This window comes from Pagrus pagrus (genome assembly GCF_965226575.1).
Source record: "Pagrus pagrus genome assembly, chromosome: 8".
Lineage (NCBI taxonomy): Eukaryota > Metazoa > Chordata > Actinopteri > Spariformes > Sparidae > Pagrus > Pagrus pagrus.
In genome coordinates, this window is record NC_140192.1 from 24493221 (window position 1) to 24508983 (window position 15763).

Consider the following 15763-nt stretch of genomic DNA (forward strand, 5'->3'; position numbering starts at 1 on the left):
CTTGAAAAAAAACAAACTTCAAGATAAGTAAAACTGATGATACCTTAAAGTTGGAGTGTACACGGTTGTTGTAAAAAATCCCCAGGGGAGTGAGCTCTGCCTTGGTCTCTGGTACCAGCCCATGAGAGTCTCCAGTAGATGAGCTATGGAACACAAACCATATGCCAGCATCCTGGAACAGGAAGGAAGAGCAGAGAAATGAGGTGAAACAAATCATGGCTGTGGTACAACGGCAGGAATTTCATTATCTGGGCTCATATGCACATCATACACGTGCTACATGAAGCCCCACAGGAAGAATAAACCAGGTGGAAGAGTTCATATGAGCTCAAAAGCTCATTAAATTTTACGGTTCTACAGATATATACAGACAACCTAAATATTACACGCATACTCCCTACCAATAAGTACGACCTTACACAGCTCTCCCCTGTGGACCTCAGCACTGTTTGTGCCAAAATGAAAAAGAGACAGGAGATCCTCGTCTTATATTTGTTTTTGTATTTGAGATCTCAATATTCTATCAGACACTAAAGCCTGTTAAATCCCATTTTATTGGCAGATCATTTTGTTATGAGCAAGAAAGTCTTACTTATTAGTAGTTAAAAGGAACACTAAAGCTTCCTGCAAGAAACTATACAGTTCATATATCAAGGGGCTCTCGTTGGTCATTCATTTTTATCAATCATCTGTAAAACGTTATTTTGAAGCTGTTTTCTTATGTAAATCTGATGTTATTACCTGAGAACCAGCAGCTGCATTGCTGATGAGATTGTTATTGGGGTTGGCGATCCAGAATGTTGAAACTGCCCTGGAAAGAGAAGTACGGTATAAACACAGACATGCATGAACAAAACATAATTAAAAAAAACAGGACATTGGCATAACAGAGACTCTTATAAGCATAAGACAGAGATCAAAGAATCCTGTGATCTCTCAAAAATTCCTTCAAATAATCCATGTCTCCAACATAAACCCTGGGCAAGGACAGCTCTGCCAACACGCACATGCACACGCACACACACTAAAACTCCTGGAAACAGGCCTCGCTGCTTCTCAAAGAGGGGCTTTTCTTGTTCTTGCTTCGACATAAAAACATCCCGTGGAGAAGGGAGGTTGTTATTGCATGGATAAAACCATCCTGCCAATATCTCTTGTACACAGTCTTACTAACTACAGTATCTCTTTCACATGGACATGGACCTTCTGTCTCCTCTCAGGATATCTATGCACTATCTCACCAGGTTTCCTGACACTGACATTCAAAGACTTCACTGTCAGTGGTAGAGATTTAAAAGCAGCACAAATAATTTGTGTTGATTTGGCCTTACGACTCAGTGTCAAAAACAATGTCTACTATATTTTCCTCCCTAAATACCAAGTTACTTTAGAGTCAAGATGTTGGCTTAATCACAGCCCTCAGGGCTTGGCAAGTGCTTCTGCAGTGTCCCTACTATTATCTGTCATTACAATTATTCTCAGTCTTATGCTTAACAAGACCCCAGAGTCTCTGATTGCAGCTGTTGCTAGTGGATGGATTAGGCAATTTTATGTTAAAAAGATAGTAAGAAATAGCCTCTTTCTCTTCTAAGCTATAAATGAAATCAGACCTGTCTACAATGCTGGTTGAGAAAGTCAGCACTACCTATCATGATGACCCAAGGATTACTCTGACAAAGACAAAAAACAAACTTCAAAATTTAAGTGTAATGTGTTAATATTAATGAAATAATTATTTTGAGCCTACTTACAAAGCACTCATGGATCTACTGTGGAAGTCAACAACTGTCAAGACAACTAAATTTACTCTAAATGACTGTGTGACCGGTAAATAATTGATCTGACTGCAGGTTCATAAAGTAAGATAACATAAGTCATTATTTTGCAGTGGTTGTTGAGCAATGCGCTGTAACTATCCATAGACCTGCTCTTGATGATGATGGTGCAGAAACTCATGTTGTCTTTTATTAATTTTCCCCTGTACTCGTACCTATAACCAGAGACACAAAAAGTCATTATCTAATCTCTTACTTGCACTCTGTGCTGGGTGAGGGAGTGTAGCCCTTGTAGACTTTGTCCTTTATGCTGGTGCAGACCGTCTCATTGCGGTCAGTGGGCAGCAGAGTCCCAGGTCGAGTTAGCAGGCCGAGGTTGTGGTAGAAAGTGTTACGCTGCTCAATCCCATCCTCAAGGAAGAAACAGTGACCCAGGGTGTCATAGCCTACAGTGTGTTTCACCTGGGTCACAGAAAGAAGACCACAGGATATTAAAGAAACATTTTTTTTAAAGGTTTCAGAGCTCAACAGGAGAGAAAATAAATACAGCACTATATTCTTTATGGCAACCTTTCCCTTTTCAAGAAAGATGTGGTTTACACCTAATGGAAATATGCAGAAAATCCTGGTAAACATGTGGGCTAAGACAACATGTTTCAGTCCATCTTGGAATCATCAACAACCCACAGGAAAATACAGTTCATTCCAACTGCTCAGTGAGTCTGCCGCCTTAAGTACTTAAAATTCCTGAAAAAAACATTTTTTATTAAAGCCATATAGGGGATGATGGCATCGAGGGAGCTGTCGAAGATACAAAACAAGACAATATTCACATCATCATTGTATCAGAAGGGAAACAGGAAAAAAACAACAGAGTCAAACAATGTTATCCAAAGCACTTTAAATTCCATTTCCTCTGTGGAAAATGGACAAATGGCCTCAAGGACAATAGGTAACCCATCACTATTTAATGTCAGGAGGGAACAAATACACACACATGCAAAGGCAATATAATTTTGCAGTTCACAGACATACTTGTGGGAACATGTAATTTCACTTATTAATTTACATTTGTCCAAAGTAAGGCACTAATTAATAATGTACAAATGATTGTACTTCTTCACAAAGAGACTAAAGAGAGAGAGATTATTTTATATTGGAGAAAGATGTGGGACAGGATGGTTTGAAGAGAGAGATTAACGAAAAGAAGAAGAAGGCGTGGAGGAAACCAGCCATTACAGTAATCCAGTGATGGAAGCTGTAACTGATGAGTATTTAAAGCTAACATCACATGTTACATATTAGTAAGAGCTCTCTCACACATCTTCCAAACATACAGATGGTTTCTTGTGTCTACAGTTGTCTGTTCTTTATAGAATTACTCATCACACACACTTTACTAACCAGCAAACCGTTGGTGGCGTGGACGGTGAGGCAGCGGGAGAAGGAGTGGTGTATGGAGAGCCCGTCCACGTAGGTGGGCTCCCTGTAGCCTCCTCTCTGGTCAACATCTCCGCACATGTGGAAGTGGAGTGGGTAGCGGCTTTTCTCGCCCTGCTGTCCCATGTTCTTCAGCTCCACGTGGGAAACATGCACTGATGAGAAGTTACCAAAGATCTGCCGGTGTAAAAGAGGGAGAGAACCAGGAAAGCTATGAAAAAGAGTGATTTTAAAATTGATCAAGCAAGAACAATGAGCTATTCTACACTGCTAAAGTTAAACACACTGGCCTTGTGGAGGGTAACACAGGGATCATATTATGCCAAAAAACAGTAGGCCAACCGTCTACCCACTCTGATCCAATTAAAGGTTTAGGTCTACAGTATGATTTTCTGTTTGTCTATGATCCCACTGGGATGTGAACTATAGCTCTGTTGGCATCACACTCCAGTGAGTCAAACTGCACCAAAAACCACTGATGTTTCTCTCGAAGAATGAGAAATGTGAGTTAGTGAAGCACAAAAATGTAAAAGAAATCAAACATACATAGGAATGCACACATACAAAACACATATGGACTACACAGCAAGCACAGTTCAACATGTACGTCAACAAATAGCACAAATATGCTGTATAATGCTCACTAGGAGGTCTTTTTGTGGGTATGGCATAATCTAAAAAATCTGGTTCCTGTTAAGGGGGTATTGGCCAATACCTCCAGCTAACTGTAACTCACCCACACACACATGCGCGTGCGCACAGACAAATGCACATTTAGATAACAAACTAATTGTTTCTGCAGTATATGCTTCAAGACATACATACATGCTGTTTATATAGTAAATCAATGCAAAGAAGTTCTGCAAATGTATTATCTATGTTCATATGGGAATAGCATGAAAAACTGATTGAGAAAACATGCGGTGGAGAGTCCTGTGAGGGTAATGGCTCTGTTGCATAAGGCTTTTAGCTTGGGGTGAGGAAAGATCAATCACTTTAGAGAATGTTTGTGTAAGATGCATGAATGCTTTTTTGTTGGAGAAAGCTTACATGTAAAAAAAAAAAAAGAGAGAGAGAGAGAAAAGAAAAGAAAAGAAAAGAAAAGACAAAGAAGATGGAAAGTGTTTATTTTGTTAAGCACGATGGGGGTCGGTTACATCAAGCCTACGGAATGCTACTGTGTGCTTGCCACCAAAGTGAATGTAAATCGTCCCATCATTAATCAAATTACAGTTAACTCTTGGCCTACATAGAGACAAATGTAGGTCAAGGAGGATTTGATGCGATGTATTAATGTATTTTTAGATTTAAATACTGCATATTTCAAGATGAGGAACTGTCAGCCTTAAAAATATAAGCTTGACATGTAGAGACAAAGAGGAGAAAAACAGAGAGAGAAGGGAAGTGGTACAATAGTGGCAACAAACTGGGAACATGAATAACCTCTCTCATTGAGGACAGCATATAAATATAGAAGGTATGGGCGCTTCAGCTCTGCGGTATGGAAACTGCAGACACAGTGACCCATAATGAGAATGTAAAGTCATGCTGAAACCTGTAGACACGAACATCAGCAAATACAGACATAACGCAGTTTAAACAAGGTCCTGTGCTATTAAATCACACGTAAGTCACACCTTGACATGGCCTCCATAGGTGTCGTGGTTGTAGAACTGGCACGCGTTGTTTCCATAGCACAAGTTTTCCATTTCTCCGTAAATGAGAATGTTTCTGGACAGCAGAGCCACTTCAGCACGCATGTCGACTCCATCTACGATCTCTCCGAAATGGTTATACTGAGGCTTCCCTGGATGGAAAAGACAGGTAGATTCTTTGTAATATGCTACAACAAGTTAAAAACTTTAGATGAAAGTGCAAGCAAATGCTTTGTATGATTACAAATGTCAATCCCGTCATGTCATCTAATCTAAATAAATCAGAAAAGTAAATGATCACTGGGGGAAATCTAATTTTACTGAATAACATACCTAAATTTGCCTTCAAATTCTTGCAAATCCATTCACTTGTGGTACAAGTCAAACTGAGACTCAAAACTTTTCACAAAAACACCATCTTAATACAAAATGTTGAGACAAACAGGTAGTGGCAGTTAAACTAAACATAGGTATTCTATTTCTGTAAATGGCATGTGTCCAACTGTCAACCACAGGAAGCACGGCAGGCAGCACACACTCAAACATAAACAACTACTACCCACACCCCAAAAACCAACCAACTGAAATAATAGGAAACGTAAAAGCAAAAGAAATCAGATTCATATACACCACAAAATAATCTGCTCTTCGACGATGCAGAAAGTACCCTTGCCCTAAGGCTGCAGCTGCCAATGATAACACAAAGCAGATCTCCAGCTGCTCAGCCCTTCCTCAAGGCAGCAAACACAAAACTAGGCACACATACACTAAAACACCCTTCTCTACAGGAAGGGAGTTGGCGTTTGTTGACAACAGAGGAATGAGATCAGGAAACATGTCTGATAGAGAGATGGACAAAAAGTTACATACTGTTGGAGAGCAACAAGATGGTAGAGTACGTGAAGCAGAGGCAATGTATCCAAAAACATGCAATCACTCTGATTATGATAAAACTTCGCTTTCACATCATTGACATAAGGTCAAAAATTATTGTCCTAACAAAGAGGACAATGTCTTTTTAGCCTCCGCCAATAATCTTACATCATCTTAAAAGTTAAACAGGAAATTAGATCTCTCTGGACCTCAGGATGAGTAGCATTACATCTGCTGATCACACTTATTGACTATATTAACTTCTTCTGCTGCTTGCACGACTCTAGCTGCATTTACATGGAGCCTAACATTCAGATTTTAATGGGTTTAAAAGCCCAGACAGAATACTTCACGCCCAACCAAACAGTTGCAGAGGGGTAGTCCCATTTAAAAGATATAACCTGATTATTTTCCAGCTGCGTTCTTTTTGCACATGCCCACTGGCTTGACGTAAATGCATTGTGATGTACGTTTCTCCACTTATCAAAAATGGCATCCTCTAACGGGAACTGGTCTACTGCGCAGAGTTTGTTTTTAATACAAACTTAACATAGACGACAGTAGATATCCATCTTTGGAACAGGGAGCTGATCAAACACGCGCCAAAACAGATAGAATATCGGCCAAGGGAGGAGAACGCATGACGTGACATCACTTTTGCGCATGTCACACAGCTGTTACAATTAAATTCACTGTTGCATGAAAAAAACAGACCCTGTTAATCCCATCCCATGTAAACAGTTGACCCAAAATCTTGAATCAGAACAATTTCAATCTGAATGAAGGAATATTGTAGTAAGTAAACATGGCTACTGGTCCTGAATCTTATCATAAGCTTTCTGATATATGAAATATGTCTGTCCTGTAGTGCCTATATCTCTTTCTTCCTTTTTCTTTCTGTCATTCAACACATTTTACAGGAAATGTATTGCTTAAAGTGGAACCTGCAGTACAAGCCCAGAGCCAGCCACACACATACAAAAGGAGTTGTCCCTTAGAAGACAAACACTACACAGACAAAGCTTGTTTTAGTTTGAAGCCAGGGCAACCAAACCTATTCTCTCAATGCACACACACTCTCTCATACACGCACGCACGCACGCACGCACGCACGCACGCACACACACACACACACACACACTCTCTCTCTCTCACCTTGTATCTTGACCTGCCTCCTGGTGCAGTGATGGCAGGGTAACAAGGTGAACTCTTCAGCCTGGTGCATGGAGTAATCTGTGCTGGCAACTACAATCTTATCCCCGGGTCGCCAGGTCTGCTGCACTTCATCCTGCAGATTCAGCACCACCTGGTCCACAGCATCCACCTGGAAGCCTGAGATTGGGAAACCTGCAGGAAGACATTTTACTTAATTAAAAATAAACATGAGGGACAAGCAATAAAAGAGAGTATAATTATGATTCTGAGATAACCATCAATTTTAACAGCACATTTTTTTTTGACACTGCACAGCAGTGTTTTTTTTGGGTGGTAGTCATAATGGATCTTACAAAGCTGTCTTCGAGCAAAAAACAAGAAAAAAAATTGGTTTCTTAAAAGCTAAACAACCATGGAGAGAATGTGAAGCAAAGACTCGGAATTCTGAATTAATGCCGGCAATTAAATGTTTGTGTACAACAAGTGTGGGCATGTACAGATGCAATAAATAAAGATAGTGGGTGCGCTATTGCCGCACCCAAACCACACACACACACTTACATCGACCTTCAGACCTGGTATTTGTCATAATGACATGGCCACAAATACACTGTCACCCACCCAGTCACAGGAATGTCTTTCATGATGAGGTGATTGATCTGTAAAGCAGTTGGTGGTGGTAGTAAACCTCATTCCTTAACCTGTCACCTTCCTCCAAATTCAAGCTAGAGAAACCTGTCAATTTCACCTGAACAGCTTCCATGATAAAGCACATTATTGTGAAAACTACAGACAAGTAGCATCAAACATAGACAACCTACACAAACTATGCTCCTAAATGAATGCCCAATCAGTTTGAATGTTTTACTCAGCATTCCAACTTTTTTGGAATTGGTGTTTTCGTTAAGCTGCTTTTGATAGTGACTCCATCATAAGCTGTTTCTCACCATTCTTCCACTCGCTGTAGGCGGTGACCGAGAAGCCCACTCCGTCCACAGTGGTGAAGTTCCGTCTTGCCAGAGCTCTCCCTCCTGTGTCATGGTTTTCATGTTCCCTGACGTCCTCTGAGCATGATGCGTTACCGCCGCCTACCACCGAGACCAAAGCCCACGCCTGTCTGGAGAGACAGAAAGAAGAAAGGATTCTTTTTTAGAGATCACAGTACGTAGAAGTTCTGGTATTTAGTTTTCCATAGACTTTCTTTGAATGATGAAGATGACCTTTTTATAACGTCCATTGTTACATCTTTTACCTGGCTCACATTTGCGTGTGACATACCTGCACATAAATAACTGTGTTTTAATCATGTACTGGCTGGTATATATGACATATTCAATCATAGTCTTGTAATTTTATGCCAAAAGCTATTAATGAGAACATTACTTTTACCAGACATGACCTATTTATTAGTTGTGATGGATGACCCTAACCAACGAGTTAAGCCACTGAAAGGTAATGGTAGCTACAGGAGCTACAGGTAGCAGCAGAATTCAGTGTCGTAGATTTTCAGTGAAAATGTCAACAGCAACATCAGAATCGGGTTTACGTAATATCTTACAGCAACAGTGAGTCAGATTATGGGTGTGAGCTGAACTGCATCATAAAGTTTCTCTGCATTTGAGTACCAATGTGTGTTAGGCATCAGGATCAAGAATCAAGATGTGTCAATCCCTTTCACAAACCTCTTCCACTGAGGCCATAGATACTACGGATCATAACAGAAAGAAACTTAAAGGAGTCACTGGTGTAATGCCCTGAAGGCATAGCAAATGCCTGTGATGAGCCTGAAGCAGGGTATGAGGTGAGAGAAGAACAAGTGACTGAATGTCAGAGTGTCTGTCTGAATGTCATATAATACTAAAAGTCTGCATGACAAGTATGAAATTGAAGAAAGGGTTTCAGAAAGGTCAACGGATTATTAAAATGAGGACAGAGGATTTCAGGAAGGGTGTTCACATGGCTCAGAGGAATAATGGGTGTACCTGCCACATCCAAAGTTCCATTCAAATCCAACTTTTTACTTTTGCTCCAAGTTCTGCCTTTTTGCAGAAATGTCAGGGAAATTATTTTTAAATGAGATTACAATGATAAAATAAGAAGGAGAGGCTGAAGACATGGGAATAGAGGAGCTTGAGGGTGTGGATAGCGAGAGGGATTGGGCGTTTTAAGGGCGTATGACCTACAGTAAAACAAGACAGTATAATGGACTTGTAGCCTTGTTTGTTTTATATATCATACTATCAGCTTATAAAGTATGACTTTTTTGTTGTCCAGAATTAGCTGAATGAGTCCAAACCGGCTTAAATCCTTTCTGCTATTAATGGAAATAATATCGAAAGGCCATTGCATTAAACTGAGGCATGACCACTTGACACAACTTGACTTTGACCTTCTCACACCATTTAACCATTCATAAGCCTATTTCTAAACCTATGGAATCATATCTGGTACATGTAGCACTGTTGTACATTCTCAAAGAGGAAGGTTATCCATATCTTTTCCACTGAGGCATTGTTTGGCCTGTTCAACACACAGTAAACAATTACCTTTCCACTTGCCCCTCCAGCTCAGTTTCACTCACTGCACAACAAAAAAGCAGCAAAACACTTAATCTACTCCTGGGAGCAATTAAATCTCATTAAATAAACTACGAACAAAGTAAAAATGCTAATGTTTACACACAAAGTCTCCCTGAATATTAGCAGCAGTTTATGATGCTATCAACTCCAATATGCCTCTGTGTTAATATCTGTCTCTGTTTATAATTGCTCCCACAGGCGTAATCACAACCTAAACACATCTTCCTGTAGATGAAAGAGCTCCTGCGCCATGTCATCGTGCACCCCACTGATACACATAGAGAATACACCTGGGGATCCACTTTGTACTGTCACTACAGCCACAGCATGATGCTTTATGTGGTTTTTCCCACTGGCCAGCTTTCTATCCTGAGGCTGCTTATATGCTGTGTGAGTGTGCACTTTATAAAACAAACAGAGATGAGAGAATAAGAGAGAGTGGCTGTTTCACTGTTTCCTTTCGCCACATCCTTGATTTGATTTTCGTCAGTATTTTAACGACCTCATTGTTTGACCGGAGGCAGCAAATGTGTGGAGGCCAGAGGTGAATTCACTAGAGACTAGTATGAACGTGTGTTTACGTGTGCTGAGAGACAAAGATTAAAGACAGAGGGGTCATCAGGAATGAGGCAGGAGCCAATGCGTTAATGTATCTGTGCCAGGGAGGATAGGTTGACGTCACTGAGAACAACCTACAGTCAATGTTGGAGCTACTTGGGTAATGTGCTAGTTTGTGATTGTTTATTTTAAATCAAGCACAAGCTGGAGACAAAATGTTTTAATTCATGAACTACTCACCCCCACGCTGATGGAGAGTCGGTTTGAAGTATTCTCCTAAACAATTTAAGTAGCTGGGGACTTTTCAAACATTAAAAAAAAAAATCTAAAAAACCAAAACAAAAAAAAGCTAAACAAAAAAATATAAAATGGCTCCATACAGTCTAAACCAAGTCTTGGGAAGCCCCAGCAACCCCAAATTCATAATATTTACACCCTCGATGCACAGTCGAGCTCATGCATACACTTCAGACAGGGTGCACGCTAAAAACTTTAGCTTGGCTGCTACAGGGAATATTCGACTACACTATTGGTTTGCAAGTATTTTCCAGCTATAATCCCTGCTGTTTCTTTGCAACATGTCATTACACATCATAAACTGATACTTCATCATTACTCAACCCTTTAGGTCACATGCCTTTACCACCCAACTCTTCCAGCCTCAAATCACTCAGCCAAACAAAGTGTGACATTAATGAGACATTAAACTGCATGCTCTCTCATAAACGTGTACCATTCGTTTCCTCCTGCCACAAGCAAATCCACAGAAAGCTGAGATAAAAATCCCCACACCAATAAAAGGTGAAAGCAGAAGAGAGTGCACACTGTTGACTTGCTCTAGCACACACAAGCACCTCTGAACATATGCAGGGGTCTATTGTCTGATCCATTTAAACCTCTGTGCTGTGGTTTTAAGGGGGGTTGTTTGAAGACTCTGTGCTGCCTTGGCACCCATCCGCAGAGGCGAAATGTGACACTGGAGAATCTGGCGTAGCACTTGGCTTTTCAGCCAACCAAGGACCAAACCAGGCCGAGCCACAAATAACTCAGGGTGAAATGCTGAACTTACACTTTCCATTGAAAGAAACATGTGTGTGCATACATATGTTAGATTGACAGTAACAGAGAAAAAAAAACAATTATCTCACTTAATGAGCTTAAAGAAAGCATTAGTCCACATGGAAAGGACTTAACTCAAACTTCCAGTATGGACATAAAATCTCCTGATTCGACACATTTTGCACAAATCCTGGAAACTCTCTGACCGTAACCCCATTATCCGGTACCTGCTTCCTTTCCTGGCAGAGCACGATACAGCGGAAACACAGGGCAAGCAGGAAAAGGAATCCAAGGAAACATCCCAAATGAAAAGAAAGACACATAAAAGAGGATGCTTTCCAGGGAGGGTGGATGTGGAACAAAATGGTGGTATTGTCAGTCCATGTATTGAGGCTTCAAAGGTGAGGGGTCCTACTTTAATGGTCAGACAAAAACACATCAACCTTCTTTATCAGTCCCAGGAGACCAAGAATAAACAAAACACTCCTGAAGACTTGCGCAGACAACACACCATGGAGAACCAATACAAACTCTCCAAGAGCTGGCACATTCTGCAACCCAGCTGAGACACAAACGCACTCACGCATATTTTCATTCAATTAAACAACACACACTCACCAGGGCAACATCAAGAAACAATCCATGTGTATTACCATTTGATTTGAAAAACAAGTCTCATTTTCATAAATTGGCACCATTTACCTGTATTTGAGATCATTGACAAAGCTGCTGCCAAGCCTCTCTTCAAAGGCCTTCTTAGTTTCATCCAGAAGACTTTTGACAGCCGAGTCTCCTATAGCAAGTGTGACAATGCGACCCGCTGGCAGAGACCGCAGCAACTGCGTGAGCCGGCGACTGTCATTTCGGGAGTCATGTGTGTCATAGCGTTCAGAGAACAGCACAGCAGCTGTGTCCTGGTCCACCACGCGCAAGTTGATGCCTCGGCTGAAGTTCCGCTGGAAGGCATAACCCCCAGTGACTAGACCGGAGGCTGGGACACTTCGGGTCAGCAGAGACCAGGAAACTCTCTCAGTGCCATGTAGCTCCAGAGTCCCACCGCCCATGACGCCTATGAACTTGCGACCCAGGCCAGGCACTTCAGTGACTGCCTTGTCATCAGAGCGGCCCACAAGGGCGATGGTGGCATGTGAACGGTAGCGACATTTAGGTGCACCTATGTGAAGGGCTCCACCATCTTCTATGAGGATGTGACGTGTTCTCAAGGTTATGTTTTTGGAGCCATCAGCATTGTCTGCAAAAACTACCCGACCTGTAAAAAGGCAAAGACAAAAAAAAGACTTCACTAATCATATTCAGTATGCATCAATGTTACAACTCAAAATGTTGCTCAACAAATCATGCACCTTGATATGCTTACCTCCTGACTGGATGGTTAGAGAATGGAAGGTAGCAGAAGCATCCAATCGAAACAAATGCCCACTCCTTACAACAACAGCCTTCTCTGGTTGGTGGCCTGGGTTCCAGCTACTGAGGGACGGGTTGTGGTCCGGACAATTTTCTGCCAACATGATGAGCCAGTAACAAATCAGTAAACCTCATACTTCTCAATAGACAGGGATATCTGGAACATACACCGATGGTAAAACAGCCAGAAACACGCATGCAGCAAGTTGAGAAGCCAATACTGACCATCTAACACATCTCCACTTGTGAGACTAAGGATGAGGATGAGGGTGAGGAAGAAAGCCCCCATCGACACTCCAAAACAGATAAATGTGTTCTTTCTTTGCTGGAGGCTCTGAGCGCGCTCCCTACGCTGGTTCTCCTCTGACAAATTGAAAGTGGCTCGTCGCTCTGGCGGGGGGCCATGAGGTTTTATCGGTGGTGGTGGTGGGGCTTTGACAGGTGGCGGCGGGGCTTTGGCAGGTGGCGGTGAGCGCACTGGTGCCACCCGCCCGGGAACATATCCCGGAGACCTCTGGTGGTTGGGGTGGGGCGGAGCAAAGACCGGGAAGCGGCTGGGGCCATCACTCGTAGGCATGGTATACGTGTCTGCTACCTGAAAGGAGAAGGAAAAAATGAGAAGGAATTTAATTTCATTAAGAATGTGGATTCACTGGGGATGTGATGATTATTTTAGATAGATTTACTTCCCCACTGTCTTTCACAACTAACGATTATCATCATCATTGATTTATCTGCCAATTAGTTTAGGCTATCAAATGCTCATTACAATTTCCTGAAGCCCAAATACACATCTTTCAATGCTTCTTTTGTCCAACCAACAGTCGTAAACCCAAACACTCATCATTTACTATCATAAATGGCAAAGAAAAGCAGCAAATCCTTACATTTAAGACATGAACAATGACTGAAACAACTAATCAATTATCAAAGTAGCTGGCAATTATTTGTTTCACTCAACTAATCACTGTAGCTCTATTAAACAGGTAAAAGAAGTGTTAAGGGATGAGTCAAAAATAAGTAACTAAGAGGTCAAGCAGAAAAGGTCAGGAAAAGAGGAAGAAGACACTAAAAGAGCACATAAAATGACAGTTAAAGCAGTAGGTGGTGAAGGATGAAAAAGGGCTGATTCTTGGGAAACGGGTAATAACCCTGAGAGCATCTCATTCAGGGACCTCCAGTAAAGAGCCTGGATGTCGGCTCTGAAAGGACCAATAATCCATAATTCAAAAACAGTCAGTTTATCCCCTGGCTAGTTTGGCTCAGACAGAGGGACATTGGCTGCTCTTGTCCACACTAACGAAGGAGGTCGTGAATAATGGATCGCAACATTCCTGAGACTATGTTAACACAGCCAAAACAGATGGCACCAATTACAGTAGGGAAGCAGAAGAGTGCTTCAGTTTGAGTCTGTACTCACTTCAGTTCACACAAATGGAGAAAGTAGCACAAAGTGAACTGGAGCCATGGACACACACACACACACACTGAAAGGTCATATGGACACACACCTGCACACACAACACCCAGGGGTAAAGGAAATGACACTGCAGAAAAAAGGCTTCAATGGCACTTTTCTTTGACACAAACACTCTGTACTGACTGTAATGACATCACAGCTTGCTACTATAGGTCTTCATAAACAGAACATCAGCAAGTTCAAGCTTCCACACATCTGATTATGGCCGCATGACTTGATGAACGACTCAGTCTTTTTAAAGAGGTAGTTAAAAGTGGAAAACTGCAACAACTGTCCAAGACAGGCTCGTTTAAACCAAAGGCACATTTTTGCTGCCCTCCATATTGTTTGTTGCATTTACATGCGCATTTGTTTACATAAAAATCTTAATGCTATTTTAGCCAAGATGATGCCAGAATAACTAGTTGTGTTTGCCTCCCATGTTAAAACTTTGACACAGCACCTGCACTTTTTTTCCCCATTTTATTTATTGTTTCGGCTGTGTGATTTTTAAGATTTTATTTGTGTAAGGATATTTTAAGATTTGTTTTAATTCCAATCCAGTGTCTGTATACCATTTTTAAGAAAAAGTTCAATTCTCCTCGAAAGGGTTAACTACTTGCATTATAGTGCTAATATATTACCATTATATCAGTGGCATAAAAGGGTCATAATATTAGAGCACAATCAATACTGGATTTTGGGGGGCATTGCCAACACCGTTATTAGGAAGTACAAAATTCCATTATAAATATAATTATATTTTATATATATATATTGATCACATATATATATATCTGCAGATATTCATACTGTATATTTGGTATCAAACATTAGTGACAAAGATATGTAAAGGAGACAGTTAATATTAAACCATCAGTGCACTGATATGAAATATCCCAAACATCATCAGCACATTATGGACATATTACATGCCGACACGAATATATCTGTGATAGGCCATATTGGCCCGAACAGTAAATTGGTTGGGATCTACTTAATTTGACAATATCATTTATTACAAATATTTCTGGGACAACATCATTGTACATCATTATCGTGACAGGCCTACACAGACACCCGTACCAATCCACAGACACACAGCCGTACATTGTCTTGCCAAGGCAATTAGTCATCATTTTAGCCCAGAGCACAACTAACCTCTTCAACTCATAAACAAAGCAATGTACGATCAAAGCACTGCTAAACAAGGGCTCAGTCATTAATGTAAGCGAGACCCAAGTGCAGCTGTTTCACCCACTCCATCCTGAATTATCCCATTACAGTGTCTCTGAACCCTATCTTCATAAGACTTTAACTGATTATTCTCCATCTCAACCAAAAGGCACGCTGACTACACTGCTTTGGATCTTCATATTCTCACAGTCTGTGCCCTGCATTAGAGGGACTCAGCAGGAGCCGTGTGATGGGGATGATCCCCCAGGCATCAGTCTTTATAACCCCATCTCAGCCAGGCTATGTTTTTATTCACATTCCTCACCATAAAAGGGCCAAACTGCTCCCGCTCCCCTGCCACTAACTAACTGACCTGTCAGAGCATAAAGAGTTGGCGACTTACTCACCTCGGGGCTGGAAAACACACTCATCACAAGGCTGCACTGCTCCTAATGGACCTCATGCATTTCCTAATAACCTCATCCCCTCCCCTCACTCCCTCTCTCTCTCTCTCACATTTTCCTGATTTCAGAGCTACTGAATATCAAACAGATGTGGGTGGGAAACACTGGAGTCAAAGCGGGACAGACCATCACACATACCTCAGCT

The 15763-nt window shown here is 41.3% G+C and overlaps 1 protein-coding gene across 1 annotated transcript in view; it reads right to left on the reverse strand.

Annotated features, from left to right (window-relative positions):
• Positions 1 to 15763, reverse strand: part of cemip2 (cell migration inducing hyaluronidase 2) — a 29077-nt gene that overhangs the window by 12430 nt on the left and 884 nt on the right. Inside the window, exons 2-11 of the mRNA XM_084359988.1 lie at positions 12745 to 13114; positions 12473 to 12613; positions 11797 to 12364; positions 7846 to 8015; positions 6899 to 7090; positions 4853 to 5022; positions 3180 to 3392; positions 2032 to 2237; positions 742 to 811; positions 44 to 172 (exon numbers count right to left, since the gene is read on the reverse strand). Of these exons, the coding sequence (XP_084216114.1) occupies positions 44 to 172; positions 742 to 811; positions 2032 to 2237; positions 3180 to 3392; positions 4853 to 5022; positions 6899 to 7090; positions 7846 to 8015; positions 11797 to 12364; positions 12473 to 12613; positions 12745 to 13096 (2211 nt within the window). The 5' untranslated portion in view covers positions 13097 to 13114. The remainder of the gene's footprint in view (positions 1 to 43; positions 173 to 741; positions 812 to 2031; positions 2238 to 3179; positions 3393 to 4852; positions 5023 to 6898; positions 7091 to 7845; positions 8016 to 11796; positions 12365 to 12472; positions 12614 to 12744; positions 13115 to 15763) is intronic.